This window comes from Aquarana catesbeiana, linkage group LG05 (assembly GCF_042186555.1).
Source record: "Aquarana catesbeiana isolate 2022-GZ linkage group LG05, ASM4218655v1, whole genome shotgun sequence".
Taxonomy (NCBI): Eukaryota; Metazoa; Chordata; class Amphibia; order Anura; family Ranidae; genus Aquarana; species Aquarana catesbeiana.
Window position 1 is genome coordinate 105,694,115 of NC_133328.1, and position 15,696 is coordinate 105,709,810.

Here is a 15,696-nt window from a genome sequence, read left to right on the forward strand (position 1 = left end):
TGGATGTACACAATGGGAGAAGTTGAATAATGCGAATAGTAAAAATAATCATGTGTCTAGCGCATGTATATACATATATATATGCGCACTGGTTCACTTAGTAAACTTTTTTAGTTTGGTGGACCTTTATAGGCATTATTACATTGTCATGTTATCTTGTCTTCAAATTTTGATTTAAAATTCAACTTCACATCCCAGGTGTCTCCTATCTCTTGGGTGTCGGTCTAGAGTTTGATTATGTGGGCAGGTCTCTATTTGAGACCATCTCTGGATTGGCTATCAAAACCTGAAGTCCCTATATATACCCATGATCAAACTTTAATCATTCAGCTATGAATAAGCGCCATGATGGGGCGTGAAACATGTTAGCTATCTTTCCTGTTCCTCCCTGTACATGAGGTGACTGCATTTGGATTTTATTTCTATATATCAATAAAGATGTCTTCTATGGTGTGCGGCCGTCCAGGATATTTTTCTCTTTCCACTGGCTTCCGGAGTCGCTGGCAATTTCATGGACTGGGGAACTGCATCTTCCATGAGACCTACCCTTTTGCTCCTTACCACACCATTGGTGGTCTCGGCGATTGATAGCACTGTTCTCCCAGGGGGCCCTATCCACTTCCAGACCCTCCCTGTAAAGATGTCGGTAGGGACACTCCACAAGGAGTGGATATCCTTCCTTATCTTACTTAAGGCCTCAACTCCTATCGTTTTGGGTCTTCCTTGGTTACAGCTCCATTCTCCACACGTTGACTGGACTGCTGGGCAGATCCTGGCTTGGGGTTCCTCCTGTTTCTCCTCCTGCCTACTCAGGATTGCCCCAAAAGAGAAACTTCCTGTTGCCACCATCTCAGTATATTCTGCTCTTCCCGCTACGTATACCGGTTTCCAGGATGTGTCCTGCAATAGTCAGGCTGATGCACTCTCTATTTCATTTGACACTGGATGAGGAGCCCACCTGTGAACCTGAGCCGTTCATTCACTCCAGTTTGCATAACCATTTACTTTTGCCTATCTCTAAATTCCCTTGGATGCACAGCCAGGCTAACTTGTCTGCAAGTTCCACAGTCGCTACGCCTTGCAATGCGATTCAGGTAGTCACTACACCTGGTGATGCGATTCATTCGGCCTCTGCACCAGTTATGCCAGTCCAGCCCATGCCCATTGAGCCTCCTGTTTTTTCTTATTCAGGACCCTTTATAACCTGGCCTCACCCTACTACTACTACATCCATTCAAACCTATCTAAGAGGTTCAATCCATCCTTTGGATAGACTACCTCATTCGGCCAGGTGGGACGTGTTTTTCTGGGCTCTCTGCATTCTGCTTTCAGCTATCCAGCTTGACTCCTGTGACACGTCATCTGCTCACCAACCCGACCACACGGATCCACTGACCTCTGTCTAGTCTGATGGTCCTGTGCTGGATGTCCAGCTCATCTTTAAGGGTCTGGGGGCCTCTCCTCAGGCTCCTGGCTCTTAGACTCTGCACCCTGGGGAAGCTCTAGCTCCCAGTGTGATCTTTGTTGGTGCTCCAGAGGATCTGCTTTCCTGAACCACCCAGAGCTCCATCTGCAGCAGTCAGCCATAGGGCCCGCTACCTTAGCGGTGCACTCCTGACCCCAACGGGGTGCATCTGTCACCTGGCTTCAGGTGACCTGACATGGCTGCTGTACACACGTGCCAATTGTCGACCGGTTTCTTTTGAACCAGCCTGATATTCGGTCCGGGTGTACAGCCCTTTAATGTAAGACAATTCCTTTTCTTCCAATGTGGCCCAGGAAGGTCAGAAGGACACCACTCTTTTAAATCTTTACTCAAACTAACTAATATGTTTTCTGCAGTGTTTTACATTCTGTCCACTAGTGCATGTGCAGTGTATGCTACATTCAGGAAATGTCTCTGGTGATATCTGGCACAGTTACCATTGTATGTATGCCAACTCTCAACCCACCTTTCAAACCCTCAAGTGACTGGTGTCATATTTGATCACATATGGAGCTCCATGGCAACTGCAGATCTAAATTAAGGCTAAGATGGAGTCATTGTCTGTGCATAGGAGGGTTTAGTTCCACTTGTAGGAGAAATGACCAGTCTGACCTCTACTCCTCCCCTTCAGCAAAAATCACATGACCAAGTGCATAGATAGGCCTTCACACATTTGTCCAGCACCAAGAAGTGTCTGGAGCAGTATTTTCTCCAGCCAATACATACATTTCAGCCTATTACTTTTTAATAATCTAACCCAGCGAAACTGTTAAAGTGTTACTAAACCCACAACAGTAAAATCAGTCTGTATATGCAGCATAGCATGCTTGTTATACTTTTTAGTAGGAAGTGGATGGAAGGCGCGTGATCAGACGCTTACATCAAGAAATGTATGGTTTATTTATGTAAAAGAATACAGACATATAGTCATATAGATATAAAATCATACAAATACTACATAATATTATAAAAAAAAAGGAAAAACAGGTAACAAAATAAGTACTAGGAAGTTAAAATTGGGGTGTGCCCATATTGAGGCAGGTATTTAAATACCTGCCACTTCCTACTAAACAGTCCTTTGCAGACCACCCCTGGTCAGCTAAGGCAGCGGGACACGCTCCATCATCTCCCCCAGTCCTATCTCTGACTACAATACTACCTTTGTTTTACAGCAAACGATCTCACAAGTGCAGGAGTATTTTTCACCATATCTTGTTCACACTTTTGCTTGTTATACTTGCTGTGGAACTTAAGGGGTTAATCCTCTGCATTGTGTAAAAAGGCTGTTTTATCCCGTACGCATAGATCCTCCCCTCCCTGCAATGTCTATCTGGAGAAAACCAGCTAACACACAGGCAATTGCCAACCTGCACATGCTCAATTGTGTCTTTTATGCTGGAGAGAACAGTTTCTTGTTCTCAGAGATAGCCAGGTTACATGATATTGACATCACACGTGTGGGCGTCTATACAGGCTGTAGTGGAAATCTCCCCCATCCTGAACTCTCAGCACTGAAGAAACTGTGCAGTTTATGTAACCGTGGTATACAGATCACCCAAAAAGGTATATAGTGGCAATATTTTAATGTAAAAAGATGATTTATAAGCTGTGGGCATGGGGGGGGGGGGGCGATAAACTATTTTCATATTACTGGGTTTAGTAACACTTTAATGTAGCTATACATGTAGCTATACATATGTATAAAGGAATGGGCACAATGAACACTGTGCAAAAAGCAAGTCAGTGACCATGTGCCAACTGTGCATTTCTGGGTTTCCCAGTAAGGCAGTAGAAAAGGCAATGTAGCGATCAATTAGATTTCCCTTTACTGTAGCCAGGCAGTCAAGAAATACGGAGCTAGTTGCTGTGGGTAGGCCTGCTTTGTATATGACCACTAAACAGCCTTTCTGAATAAACCTGTGTAAGATTTTTACCAATTATGTGATGTTACTAATTAGTACATTGCTCCCAGTAATCTGTGGGTGGATTATTGACAGATTACAGAGAATTAGTGGTATTGAATAAAGGACCCTTCTGACTTGCTGATAAATGTCTAGCCTTCAAGAGTAAAGTGATTGTGAAAAATGGAGGAAATAGCTCTTCAACTCAGATGTACAACCGGCAGCTACTGATGTTGGCAATCAACAGACAGAGCTCAAATATTAAATAAACGCAATACAAAATAAAGAAGTAACTAAGGCAAGAGATAATTATGCCCTGCAAGTCAATTAGCAAGGTTCACTCCTTCTGTAACCCATACCAGTTGGCACAATGTAATGTGAGATTAAAATTAATGTGGAGAATAGGGCGCTCTGGATGACTGGCTCTTGAAATGTGATTAATACACCACAGCAGCACTTCAGAAGAGGGAAGCACACGCTATAGGAAAAACAAAGCAGAGAAGAAGGTGCTTCTAAGTGCAGTAATAAAACACTTTAAAGTGGAGTTCCACACAAAAAATAAAAACATTCATTAATGTGCATAAAAAAAAAAAAAAAAAAATATTGGGAGAAATTTTTTTATTTTTACTCACCTCTTAATGCCTGTTGCTAGGGGGTCCCTCGTAGTCTACCTCCTTCAGCGCCTGGGCTCCTGACGTCACTTCCCTCAGCGCAGGAAGGGAGATCGCCTCTCCACCCTCCCTCTAGGCAATCATCTGGGACACGTGACAGATCACAGATGATTGCGCGGCCAGTCATGGCGCACGGCTCACGCATGCGCAGTGGGTGCCCGGCTGTGAAGCCACAGCCGGGCGCCCACAGTTAAAATGCCAGTGCCACCGAGCGGAGGGGGAGACGAGCGGGGCTTCGTTCCCCCGCATCACTGGACCCTGGGACAGGTAAGTGTCCGGTTATTAAAAGTCAACAGCTGCAGTATTTGTAGCTGCTGACTTTTTTATTTTTTAAGCGGAACTCCGCTTTAATGACAAGAAAGGGTTAAAAACACTTACAAGATGGAGCGACTGGGCATGCTCCGAAACATGTCCCGCCCACTCTGACATCACTTCCGGTTGCCTGGATTCCATGCCGATCTTGACAGCACGGCTCTCCATCTTGGATCAGAGACACAGTGTTTCCTACTGCGGCTGTCTTTACTCCCAGGAGGCATCCCGCTGGACGTTATGGATTCATTGATATGCCTTTTTTCACTTCCATCTTCTAAGTGTTTTTAACCCTTCCTTGTCATTAAAGTGTTTTATTAATGCACTTTGAAGCTCCTTCTTCTCTGCTTAGATTAAAATGAATAAGCTTACTCATTTTCGGTCACTGTCTAGGCTATGTTTGGTTGTTCATTTTGGGCTGGTGACCACAGTTGGGGGTTGTTAGTTTGTCTTATTTTGACATCACTTCTTTTAGGTCTTGCTCACACAGGCTTTAGAGCACATTCCAAACACCTGCCAAGCACCATCCTGATTTTGGCGTAAAAGGATTTAGTCAAACGGCTGAATACACATCACACTCAGACAAGTATTGTCTATTTTGTGCTGCCTGAATGTTGCTTGCTCATTGACTTTAATTTCTCTCTCTGGAAGGTTTCCCTGCTGGGACATTGGTTGAGAGTAAAGACAAAATTAAGCAGTTAATTGGATGTTTCTGCATCCAGTGCCTGTGGGAACAACCCCTTACACCATAGTTATTTATTTGATAATTGAAGTTGCTATTTAAAGCAAATCTAAACCCCCACCCCCCAAAAAAGTTGATGTAGCATTTTACTAGTCCTCGGATGTGGTTGTACTTTTCTTTTTTTTTAAATGTACCATTTTCAGAAAAAGAAATTAGGTACTTTTGAAATAAATGGTAGCAACAAATCTAAAAAAAGTTGGTACAAGGCAACAAAAAGCTGGCAAAATAAGTGATACTAACAAGGAAGAGCTGGAAGAACATTTTGCAACTAATTAGGTTAATTTGCAACAGGTCAGTAACATGATTGGGTATTGCTTGTACAAGTGAAGTTCGTCAGAGAGGCTGACCAAATTATAAAGGTTTTCATACAATGATGGAAAAACTGCTCAGTCCCAAAGAGAACCGCTCATCCCAAATATATAGAGGGGACATATGCTACAAAACATAGGAATAAAAAAACACAAAACAATAACGAAAAGGGCAAATACATTGGAGGCATCATGCACTATGATACACACATGTAAATGAATAGACTCATCAATCCACAATGTAATGACGATGAGCAAAGGCTCATATATTTGAAGCCCAGCCTATGCGACTACCCTAGTTCCTTCTAGGAACAGAAAGTGTGTTAATCTCAGGATCACCAGATAAACACAAAGAAAAAAAAGGCTAAACAATAAAACCAATGTAGCAACTACATACAAGAACTGTATCTGAAAGATATTACGTTATCTCAATTCCAAATTAATTTCAGCTGAGTCCAGTGAAACTGGAAAATTATAGTCACGTTGCTGAAAATAAAGATTCTTATCCATGTGTAAAGTGAATTGAGCCTTATGCATTATATATTTTACCATAGTTTTTCAAAACATTTCTAAAAGAGTACAAGGATGTCGGGACATATGATATTTAGTTTTATTTTAAAGGCAGCCGTCCAGTAATTCTGTAGAGTAAAACTGCCAACTGCCATTTGGGTACCTCTTTTTTGCCTAACATTCTCTCACTTTTTCATACAGTTGACAAACAACATTGCTTCCAAGATGGGTTTGTATTCTACCAGTTTTCTTCTGATGAGTGTTCTGATACTGTCTGTGAATTCGGAAGAGACAGGGGATGGCAGATGGGGGTTCGGCTCTTAAAACAGCTTGCACCACTTGCTCCACTGACTTCCAATATTTGTGACGTGTAAGTATTTTTCTTCTTATCAACTATCTGCCAAATGTTTTGAAGTGACTAGACACATAATATTGCCAGCATACCCTGTTACATTGCAATTGTTCTAACACTAAGCATTAATGGACAGACTGAAATAGAAATGAGCATGATATGCCTATTTGGATTTCAGTTAATATTGTAACTGTGGCCAGGCTAGGTACAGTCATAATCTTAATATTTATATTACTGTCATCCAGCATACAGTATTTTTCCGTTAAAATAGATTTAGCCTTAACCACTTCCCGACCACCACACGACTATATACGTCCTAAGTTTGAACGGGGATATCGTTGTTATGGCAGCAGCTAGCTGCATTAACCCCGGTATCCCCGTTTTCGTGCGGCGGCCGGCTTTCAGATAAAAGTGGTCCCTGCGGCGGATTCGCCGCGAGATCACTTTTATCAGTGGCGGGAGAGGGCCCCCCCCTCCCGCCGCGATCCGGTGCCCTCCGCCGCTTACCGGAGCCGTCGGTAGCGGCGGAGGCGATCGCGTCCTTCTGCATGGTGTGTCTGGAGACGAGTGAGGCCAAGATGGCGCTCACTCGTCTCCATGACACTGCTGGGCGGAAGCGACGTCAAAACGTCACTTCCGTCCACGCCTCTTAAAGGCATATTTTTTCAAATGTCATTTTTCTAAATGACTTTTTTTTTTTTTTTTATTGCATTTTAGTGTAAATATGAGATCTGAGGTCTTTTTGACCCCAGATCTCATATTTAAGAGGTCCTGCCATGCTTTTTTCTATTACAAGGGATGTTTACATTCCTTGTAATAGGAATAAAAGTGACACAATTTTTTTTTTTTTAAACAGTGTAAAAATAAATAAAATATTTTAAAATAAATAATAAAAATAAAAAAAAAATTTTTTAAAACCCCCCTGTCCCGACGAGCTCGCGCGCAGAAGCGAACGCATACGCGAGTAGCGCCCGCATATGAAAACGGTGGTCAAACCACACATGTGAGGTATCACAGCGACCGGTAGAGCGAGAGCAATAATTCTAGCCCTAGACCTCCTCTGTAGCGCAAAATATGCAACCTGTGGAATTTTTTAAAAGTCGCCTATGGAGATTTTTGAGGGTAAAAGTTTGACGCCATTCCACGAGCGGGCGCAATTTTCAAGCATGACATGTTGGGTATCAATTTACTTGGCGTAACATTATATTTCACAATATAAAAAAAAATTGGGATAACTTTACTGTTGTTTTATTTTTTTATTCAAAAAAGTGAATTTTGTAAAAAAAAAAGTGCGCTTATAAGACCACTGCGCAAATACGGTGCAAAAAAAAGTATTGCAATGACCGCCATTGTATTCTCTAGGGTGTTAGAAGAAAAACAATATATAATGTTTGGGGGTTCTAAGTAATTTTCTAGCAGAAAAACCTGTTTTAAACATTGTAAACACCTAAAATCCAAAACGAGGCTAGTCCTTAAGTGGTTAAAGTACTTGTAGAGGCTGAAGGTTTTTTACCTTCATGCATTCTAGGCATGAAGGTTTTTTACCTTCATGCATTCTAGGCATGAAGGTAAAAACATCTTCTTTGTACTGCTCCCCACCACAGCCACCCCTAAAACTTACCTGAGCTCCTTCTCAATCCAGCAATGTGCACAAGAGCCTCGGCTGTCCCAGGTCTTTCTCTCCTCGTTGGCTGAAACACAGCAGCGGAAGCCATTGCCTCCCACTGCTGTCAACCACAGTCAGTGAACCGATGAGGAGAGAGCAGGGGCGGGGCCGAGGAGTAGCTCTATGTGTCGTCTTATGGACACATAGAGCAGGGCTCGGGAGCAAGCATGCACCAGTACCCCAGTAGCAGTCGGCTTGCTATTGGGGGCACTGGTCAAGGGGGAGGAGCCAGGAGCGCCGGCGAGACCGAGAAGAAAAGGATCGGGCTGCTCTGTGCAAAACCACTGCACAGAGCAGGTAAGTAAAACATGTTTGTTCTTTAATAAAAACAAGACAAAAAGAAACCTTTATATATACAGTATATGGCAACATATGGCAAATCTAAAGTCAGTTACAGCCATGACATATCTATGAGCATTAGTCTGTTACAGATTTACATAGTTCCTAATGTATTACACACAATTGGCTAGATGGATAATGCAACCCCAATTCCAAAAAAAGGTTAAATCTACATAAAAATAGAATGCAATGCTTTGCAAATCTCATAAACCCATATTTTATTCACAATAGAAAATATATCAAATGTTTAAATTGAGAAAATGTACCATTTTCAGAAAAAAAAATTAGGTACTTTTGAAATTAAAGGTAGCAACAAATCTAAGAAAACTTGGTACAAGGCAACAAAAAGCTGGCAAAATAAGTGATACTAACAAGGAGGAGCTGGAAGAACATTTTGCAACTAATTAGGTTAATTTGCAACAGGTCAGTAACATGATTGGGTATAAAAAGACCATCCAAAAGCATCAGAGTGTCTCAGAAGTAAATGGGTCCTCAGACAACTGCATTAAAAACAGGCATGATTCTGTGATGGACATCACTGCATGGGCTCAAGGATACTTCCAAAAATTACTGTCTGTCAACACAGTTCGCTGTGCCATCCAAAAAATGCAAGGTAATGCTCTATCATGCAAAGAAGAACCCATATCTGAACATGGTCCAAAAACACTGCCATCTTCTCAGATCCAAAGCTCATTTAACCACTTGACGACCGCCTCACGCTGATATACGTCAGCAGAATGGCACGGGAAGGCAAAATCACGTACCTGGTACGTGATTGCCTTCCCGCGGGAGGGGGGTCCGATCGGACCCCCCCCCCGGTGCCTGAAGCGGTCGCCTTTGGTCTGGCAGTGATCAGAGATGAGGGGGAGGCCATCCGATCATGGCCCCCCCTCGCGATCGCTCCCAGCCAATGAGATGCTTCCCCTGCCTCTGTGTAGTACACAGAGGCAGAGGATGTGATGTCATCTCTCCTCGGTTCGGCAGCTTCCGTTCCGGCGCCGAGGAGAGAAGACTGAAATGTGAGTGCACAACACACACACATCACAGTAGAACATGCCAGGCACACATAACACCCCCCTTTACCCCCCGATCACCCCCTAATCACCCCCCCCCCCCGTCACACTGACACCAAGCAGTTTTTTTTTTTTTCTGATTACTGCATGGTGTCAGTTTGTGACAGTTACTGTGTTAGGGCAGTTAGTATTAGCCCCCTGTAGGTCTAGGGTACCCCCCTAACCCCCCCAATAAAGTTTTAACCCCTTGATCACCCCCTGTCGCCAGTGCCGCTAAGTGATCATTTTTCTGATCACTGTATTAGTGTCACTGGTGACGCTAGTTAGGGACGTAAATATTTAGGTTCGCCGTCAGCGTTTTATAGCGACAGGGACCCCCATATACTATCTTATAAATGTTTTAACCCCTTGATTTCCCCCTAGTTAACCCTTTCACCACTGATCACCGTATAACTGTTACGGGTGACGCTGGTTAGTTCGTTTATTTTTTATAGTGTCAGGGCACCCGCCATTTATTACCGAATAAAGGTTTAGCCCCCGGATCGCCCGGCGGTGATATGCGTCGCCCCAGGCAGCATCAGATTAGCGCCAGTACCGCTAACACCCACGCACGCAGCATACGCCTCCCTTAGTGGTATAGTATCTGAACGCATCAATATCTGATCCGATCAGATCTATACTAGCGTCCCCAGCAGTTTAGGGTTCCCAAAAACGCAGTGTTAGCGGGATCAGCCCAGATACCTGCTAGCACCTGCGTTTTGCCCCCTCCACCCAGCCCAGCCCAGCCCACTCAAGTGCAGTATCGATCGATCACTGTCACTTACAAAACACTAAACGCATAACTGCAGCATTCGCAGAGTCAGGCCTGATCCCTGCGATCGCTTACAGTTTTTTTGGTAGCATTTTGGTGAACTGGTAAGCACCAGCCCCAAGCAGCGTCAGGTTAGCGCCAGTAGCGCTAACACCCACGCACGCACCGTACACCTCCCTTAGTGGTATAGTATCTGAACGGATCAATATCTGATCCGATCAGATCTATACTAGCGTCCCCAGCAGTTTAGGGTTCCCAAAAACGCAGTGTTAGCGGGATCAGCCCAGATACCTGTTAGCACCTGCGTTTTGCCCCTCCGTCCGGCCCAGCCCAGCCCGCCCAAGTGCAGTATCGATCGATCACTGTCACTTACAAAACACTAAACGCATAACTGCAGCGTTCGCAGAGTCAAGCCTGATCCCTGCGATCGCTAACAGTTTTTTTTGGTAGCATTTTGGTGAACTGGTAAGCACCAGCCCCAAGCAGCATCAGGTTAGTGCCAGTAACGCTAACACCCACGCACGCAGCGTACACCTCCCTTAGTGGTATAGTATCTGAACGGATCAATATCTGAAAAAAAAAAAAAGTGTAAAAAGAAAAAAAATATATAAAGAAAAAAAAATAGTTTTCGTTTTATTGTTTTCTCTCTCTCTATTCTCTCTCTATTCTGCTATAGAGAGTTCTGCTCTTTTTTACTGTATTCTATTCTGCAATGTTTTATTGTTGTTATGTTTTATCATGTTTACTTTTCAGGTATGCAATTTTTTATACTTTACCGTTTACTGTGTTTTATTGTTAACCATTTTTTTGTCTTCAGGTACGCCATTCAGGACTTTGAGTGGTTATACCAGAATGATGCCTGCAGGTTTAGGTATCATCTTTGTATCATTCTTTTCAGCCAGCGGTCGGCTTTCATGTAAAAGCAATCCTAGCGGCTAATTAGCCTCTAGATTGCTTTTACAAGCAGTGGGAGGGAATGCCCCCCCACACCGTCTTCTGTGTTTTTCTCTGGCTCTCCTGTCTCAACAGGGAACCTGAGAATGCAGCCGGTGATTCAGCCAGCTGACCATAGAGCTGATCAGAGACCAGAGTGGCTCCAAACATCTCTATGGCCTAAGAAACCAGAAGCTACGAGCATTTCATGACTTAGATTTCACCGGATGTAAACAGCGCCATTGGGAAATTGGGAAAGCATTTTATCACACCGATCTTGGTGTGGTCAGATGCTTTGAGGGCAGAGGAGAGATCTAGGGTCTAATAGACATTACATTCCCTGAGATAACAATAAAAATGATAAAAAAAAAAAAAAATGAAAGGAACAGTTTAAAAATAAGATAAAAAAGCAAAAAAATAATAAAGAAAAAAAAAAAAAAAAAAAAAAAGCACCCCTGTCCCCCCCTGCGCTCGCGCAAAGGCGAACGCAAGCGTCGGACTGGCGTCAAATGTAAACAGCAATTGCACCATGCATGTGAGGTGTCACCGCGAACGTCAGATCGAGGGCAGTAATTTTAGTAGTAGACCTCCTCTGTAAATCTAAAGTGGTAACCTGTAAAGGCTTTTAAAGGCTTTTAAAAATGTATTTAGTTTGTCGCCACTGCACGTTTGTGCGCAATTTTAAAGCATGTCATGTTTGGTATCCATGTACTCGGCCTAAGATCATCTTTTTTATTTCATCAAACATTTGGGCAATATAATGTGTTTTAGTGGATTAAAATTTAAAAAAGTGTGTTTTTTCCCCAAAAAATGAAACACCCACCATTTTAATCTGTAGGGCATTTGCTTTAAAAAAATATATAATGTTTGGGGGTTCAAAGTAATTTTCTTGCAAAAAAAAATAATTTTTTCATGTAAACAAAAAGTGTCAGAAAGGGCTTTGTCTTCAAGTGGTTAGAAGAGTGGGTGATGTGTGACATAAGCTTCTAAATGTTGTGCATAAAATGCCAGGACAGTTCAAAACCCCCCCCAAATGACCCCATTTTGGAAAGTAGACGCCCCAAGCTATTTGCTGAGAGTCATGTCGAGTCCATGGAATATTTTATATTGTGAGACAAGTTGCGGGAAAGAGACAAATTTTTTTTTTTTTTTTTTTTTGCACAAAGTTGTCACTAAATGATATATTGCTCAAACATGCCATGGGAATATGTGAAATTACACCCCAAAATACATTATGTTGCTTCTCCTGAGTATGGGGATACCACATGTGTGAGACTTTTTGGGAGCCTTGCCGCGTACGGAACCCCGAAAACCAAGCACCGCCTTCAGGCTTTCTAATGGCGTAAATTTTTGATTTCACTGCCTATCACAGTTTCGGAGGCCATGGAATGCCCAGGTGGCACAAAACCCCCCCAAATGACCCCATTTTGGAAAGTAGACACCCCAAGCTATTTGCTGAGAGGTATAGTGAGTATTTTGCAGACCTCACTTTTTGTCACAAAGTTTTGAAAATTGAAAAAAGAAAAAAAAAAAGTTTTTTCTTGTCTTTCTTCATTTTCAAAAACAAATGAGAGCTGCAAAATACTCACTATGCCTCTCAGCAAATAGCTTGGGGTGTCTACTTTCCAAAATGGGGTCATTTGGGAGGGTTTTGTGCCACCTGGGCATTCCATGGCCTCCGAAACTGTGATAGGCAGTGAAGAGTGAAATCAAAAATTTACACCCTTAGAAATCCTGAAGGCGGTGATTGGTTTTCGGGGCCCCGTACGCAGCTAGGCTCCCAAAAAGTCCCACACATGTGGTATCCCCATACTCAGGAGAAGCAGCTAAATGTATTTTGGGGTGCAATTCCACATAGGCCCATGGCCTGTGTGAGCAATATATCATTTAGTGACAACTTTTTGTAAATATTTTTTTTTGTCATTATTCAATCACTTGGGACATAAAAAATAAATATTCAATGGGTTCAACATGCCTCTCAGCAATTTCCTTGGGGTGTCTACTTTCCAAGATGGGGACATTTGGGGGGGGTTTGTACTGCCCTGCCATTTTAGCACCTCAAGAAATGACAGGCAGTCATAAACTAAAAGCTGTGTAAATTCCAGAAAATGTACCCTAGTTTGTAGACGCTATAACTTTTGCGCAAACCAATAAATATACGCTTATTGACATTTTTTTTACCAAAGACATGTGGCCGAATACATTTTGGCCTAAATGTATGACTAAAATTGAGTTTATTGGATTTTTTTTATAACAAACAGTAGAAAATATCATTTTTTTTTTCAAAATTTTCGGTCTTTTTCCGTTTATAGCGCAAAAAATAAAAACAGCAGAGGTGATCAAATACCATCAAAAGAAAGCTCTATTTGTAGGAAGAAAAGGACGCAAATTTAGTTTGGGTACAGCATTGCATGACCGCGCAATTAGCAGTTAAAGCGACGCAGTGCCAAATTGGAAAAAGTCCTCTGGTCCTTAAGCAGCATAATGGTCCGGTCCTTAAGTGGTTAAAATGGTCTGATGCAAAGTGGAAAACTGTTCTGTGGTCAGATTAATCTAAATTTCACATTCTTTTTGGCAACCATGGGCGCCACATCCTCCAAAGAATAGAGGAGAGGTACCTTTTGGCTTGTTATCAGAGCTCAGTTCAAAAGCCTGCATTCTCTGATGGTATGGGAGTGCATTAGTGTGTATGGAATGGGCAGTTTGCACATCTGGAAGGACACTATCAATGCTGAAAGATATATCCAGGTTTAGAGCAGCATATGCTCAGGCAAGAATGGGACAACATTCCTCTCCCAAAACCCCAGTAACTGATCTCAGTTCTCAGATGTTCACAGAGTAATGTTAAAAGAAGAGGGGATGGTAAACATGGCCCTGTCCCCACTTTTTTGAGATGTGTCGCTGCCATTGTTTTCAAAATTACCTTTTTTACTTTTCTTAAAATGGTACATTTTTTCAGTTTAAACATTTGCTATGTTTTCCATTTTATATTGATTGTGAAAAAAATATGGGTTAATGGGATTTGCAAGTCATTGCATTCTGTTTTTATGTAGATTTTACACAGCGTCCCAACTTTTTTGGAAATGGGGTTGCACACATTCATGAGACTGCAAGTAGCCCTTTCATTGATGAAGGACGTGCTTACTTTTCATCTGAGAGTTATCCTAGTGCAGTGAAAAACTTCCTTAGCGCTTCTCAAAAAAAGCTGATAGAGTCAAAACCATAAGTTGTTTACTACAGTAGCTCTAACCAAGACATTTGAAAGATGGTTTTATGCAAAATTCACCACTGTTCCTAATGTAATGCCGCGTACACACGACCAGTTTTGTCGGAATAAACTCCGAAGGTTTCTCTGACGGAACTCCGACAGAATTCCATTCAAGTGGTCTTGCCTACACACGGTCAAACCAAAGTCCGACCGTCCAGAACGAGGTGACATACAGCACGTACAACAGGACTAGAAAAAGGAAGTTCAATAGCCAATAGCTTCCGTCTCGTACTTGCTTCAGAGCATGCGTCGTTTTTGGTCCGTCGGAACAGCATACAGAGGAGAGGTTTTCCCGATAGGAATTGGTTCCGTCGGAAATATTTAGAACATGTTCTATTTCTAGGTCCGTCAGAATTTTCAAAACAAAAGGTCCGATGAGGCATACGCACGATCGGAATAGACGATGAAAAGCTTCCGTCTGACTTTTTCTGTCAGACATTCCACTTGTGTGTACGCGGCTAAAGATGTTTTATAGTACCAGTACAATGCAATTCATCTTTTACAAACTGCTACTTAAAGTATAACTAAATGCAAAAACTTTTTTTGTTTTGGATAGAGTGGAGATTAATTAGAACACCTGTCAAATTTTATTGTTTACCTTTGCAAATGTGTGCAGCTAAAACCGCTTTTTATAGCGCAAATTGTTCTTTTTTTGCTGACTTGCTGGTAAGTGTGCTGGGTAATCTTTGCATTGTGTTTTTTCTGTGCAATGCCATAACATGAGAACAATGGCAGAATTTTGTTTCCTAAATGTTCTCTTGCACACAAATTAATGTACTTTTTAAATTAGAATTCATAGAATTATGCTGGGAGAGTGTGAACTGATTTGTCTGTTGCCTTTAACCGCTTGTGACCTCCTTGAGTGTGCTCACGGGTCCCGCGGACTCGATGTCCGCGGGGATACCCGCGATCGTCTCACGGACAGGTAGCTGTAATGATGATGATTTAAACAAGCATTTCCCAGTTCTGCCTAGTGAAAGGACACTGATCACAGCTCCCTGTAAGTGGGAGCGGTGATCAGTGTCGTGTCACACATAGCCCCTCCCCACCACAGTTGGAATCCCTCCCTAGGACACACTTAACCCCTACAGCGCCACCTGGTGGTTAACCCCTTCACTGCCAGTCACATTTACACAGTAATCAATGCATTTTTAATCGCAGTAATTGCTGTATAAATGTGTATGGTCCCAAAATAGCGCCAAAAGTGTCCGATTTGTTTGCCATAATGTTGCAGTCATGATAAAAATCGCTGATCGCCTCCATTACTAGTAAAAAAAAAAATAATAAAAATGCCATAAAACTATCCCCTATTTTGTAGATGTTATAACTTTTGCGCAAACCAGTCAATAAACGCTTTTTGCGTTTTTTTGTTTTTTTTTACCAAAAA

At 42.4% G+C, this 15,696-nt stretch overlaps 1 protein-coding gene across 1 annotated transcript in view; it reads left to right on the plus strand.

Annotated features, from left to right (window-relative positions):
- Nucleotides 1-15,696, plus strand: part of RAPGEF5 (Rap guanine nucleotide exchange factor 5) — a 505,907-nt gene that overhangs the window by 187,783 nt on the left and 302,428 nt on the right. The window contains exon 5 of the mRNA XM_073630037.1: nt 6,129-6,297. Coding sequence (XP_073486138.1) covers nt 6,129-6,297 — 169 coding nt within the window. The remainder of the gene's footprint in view (nt 1-6,128; nt 6,298-15,696) is intronic.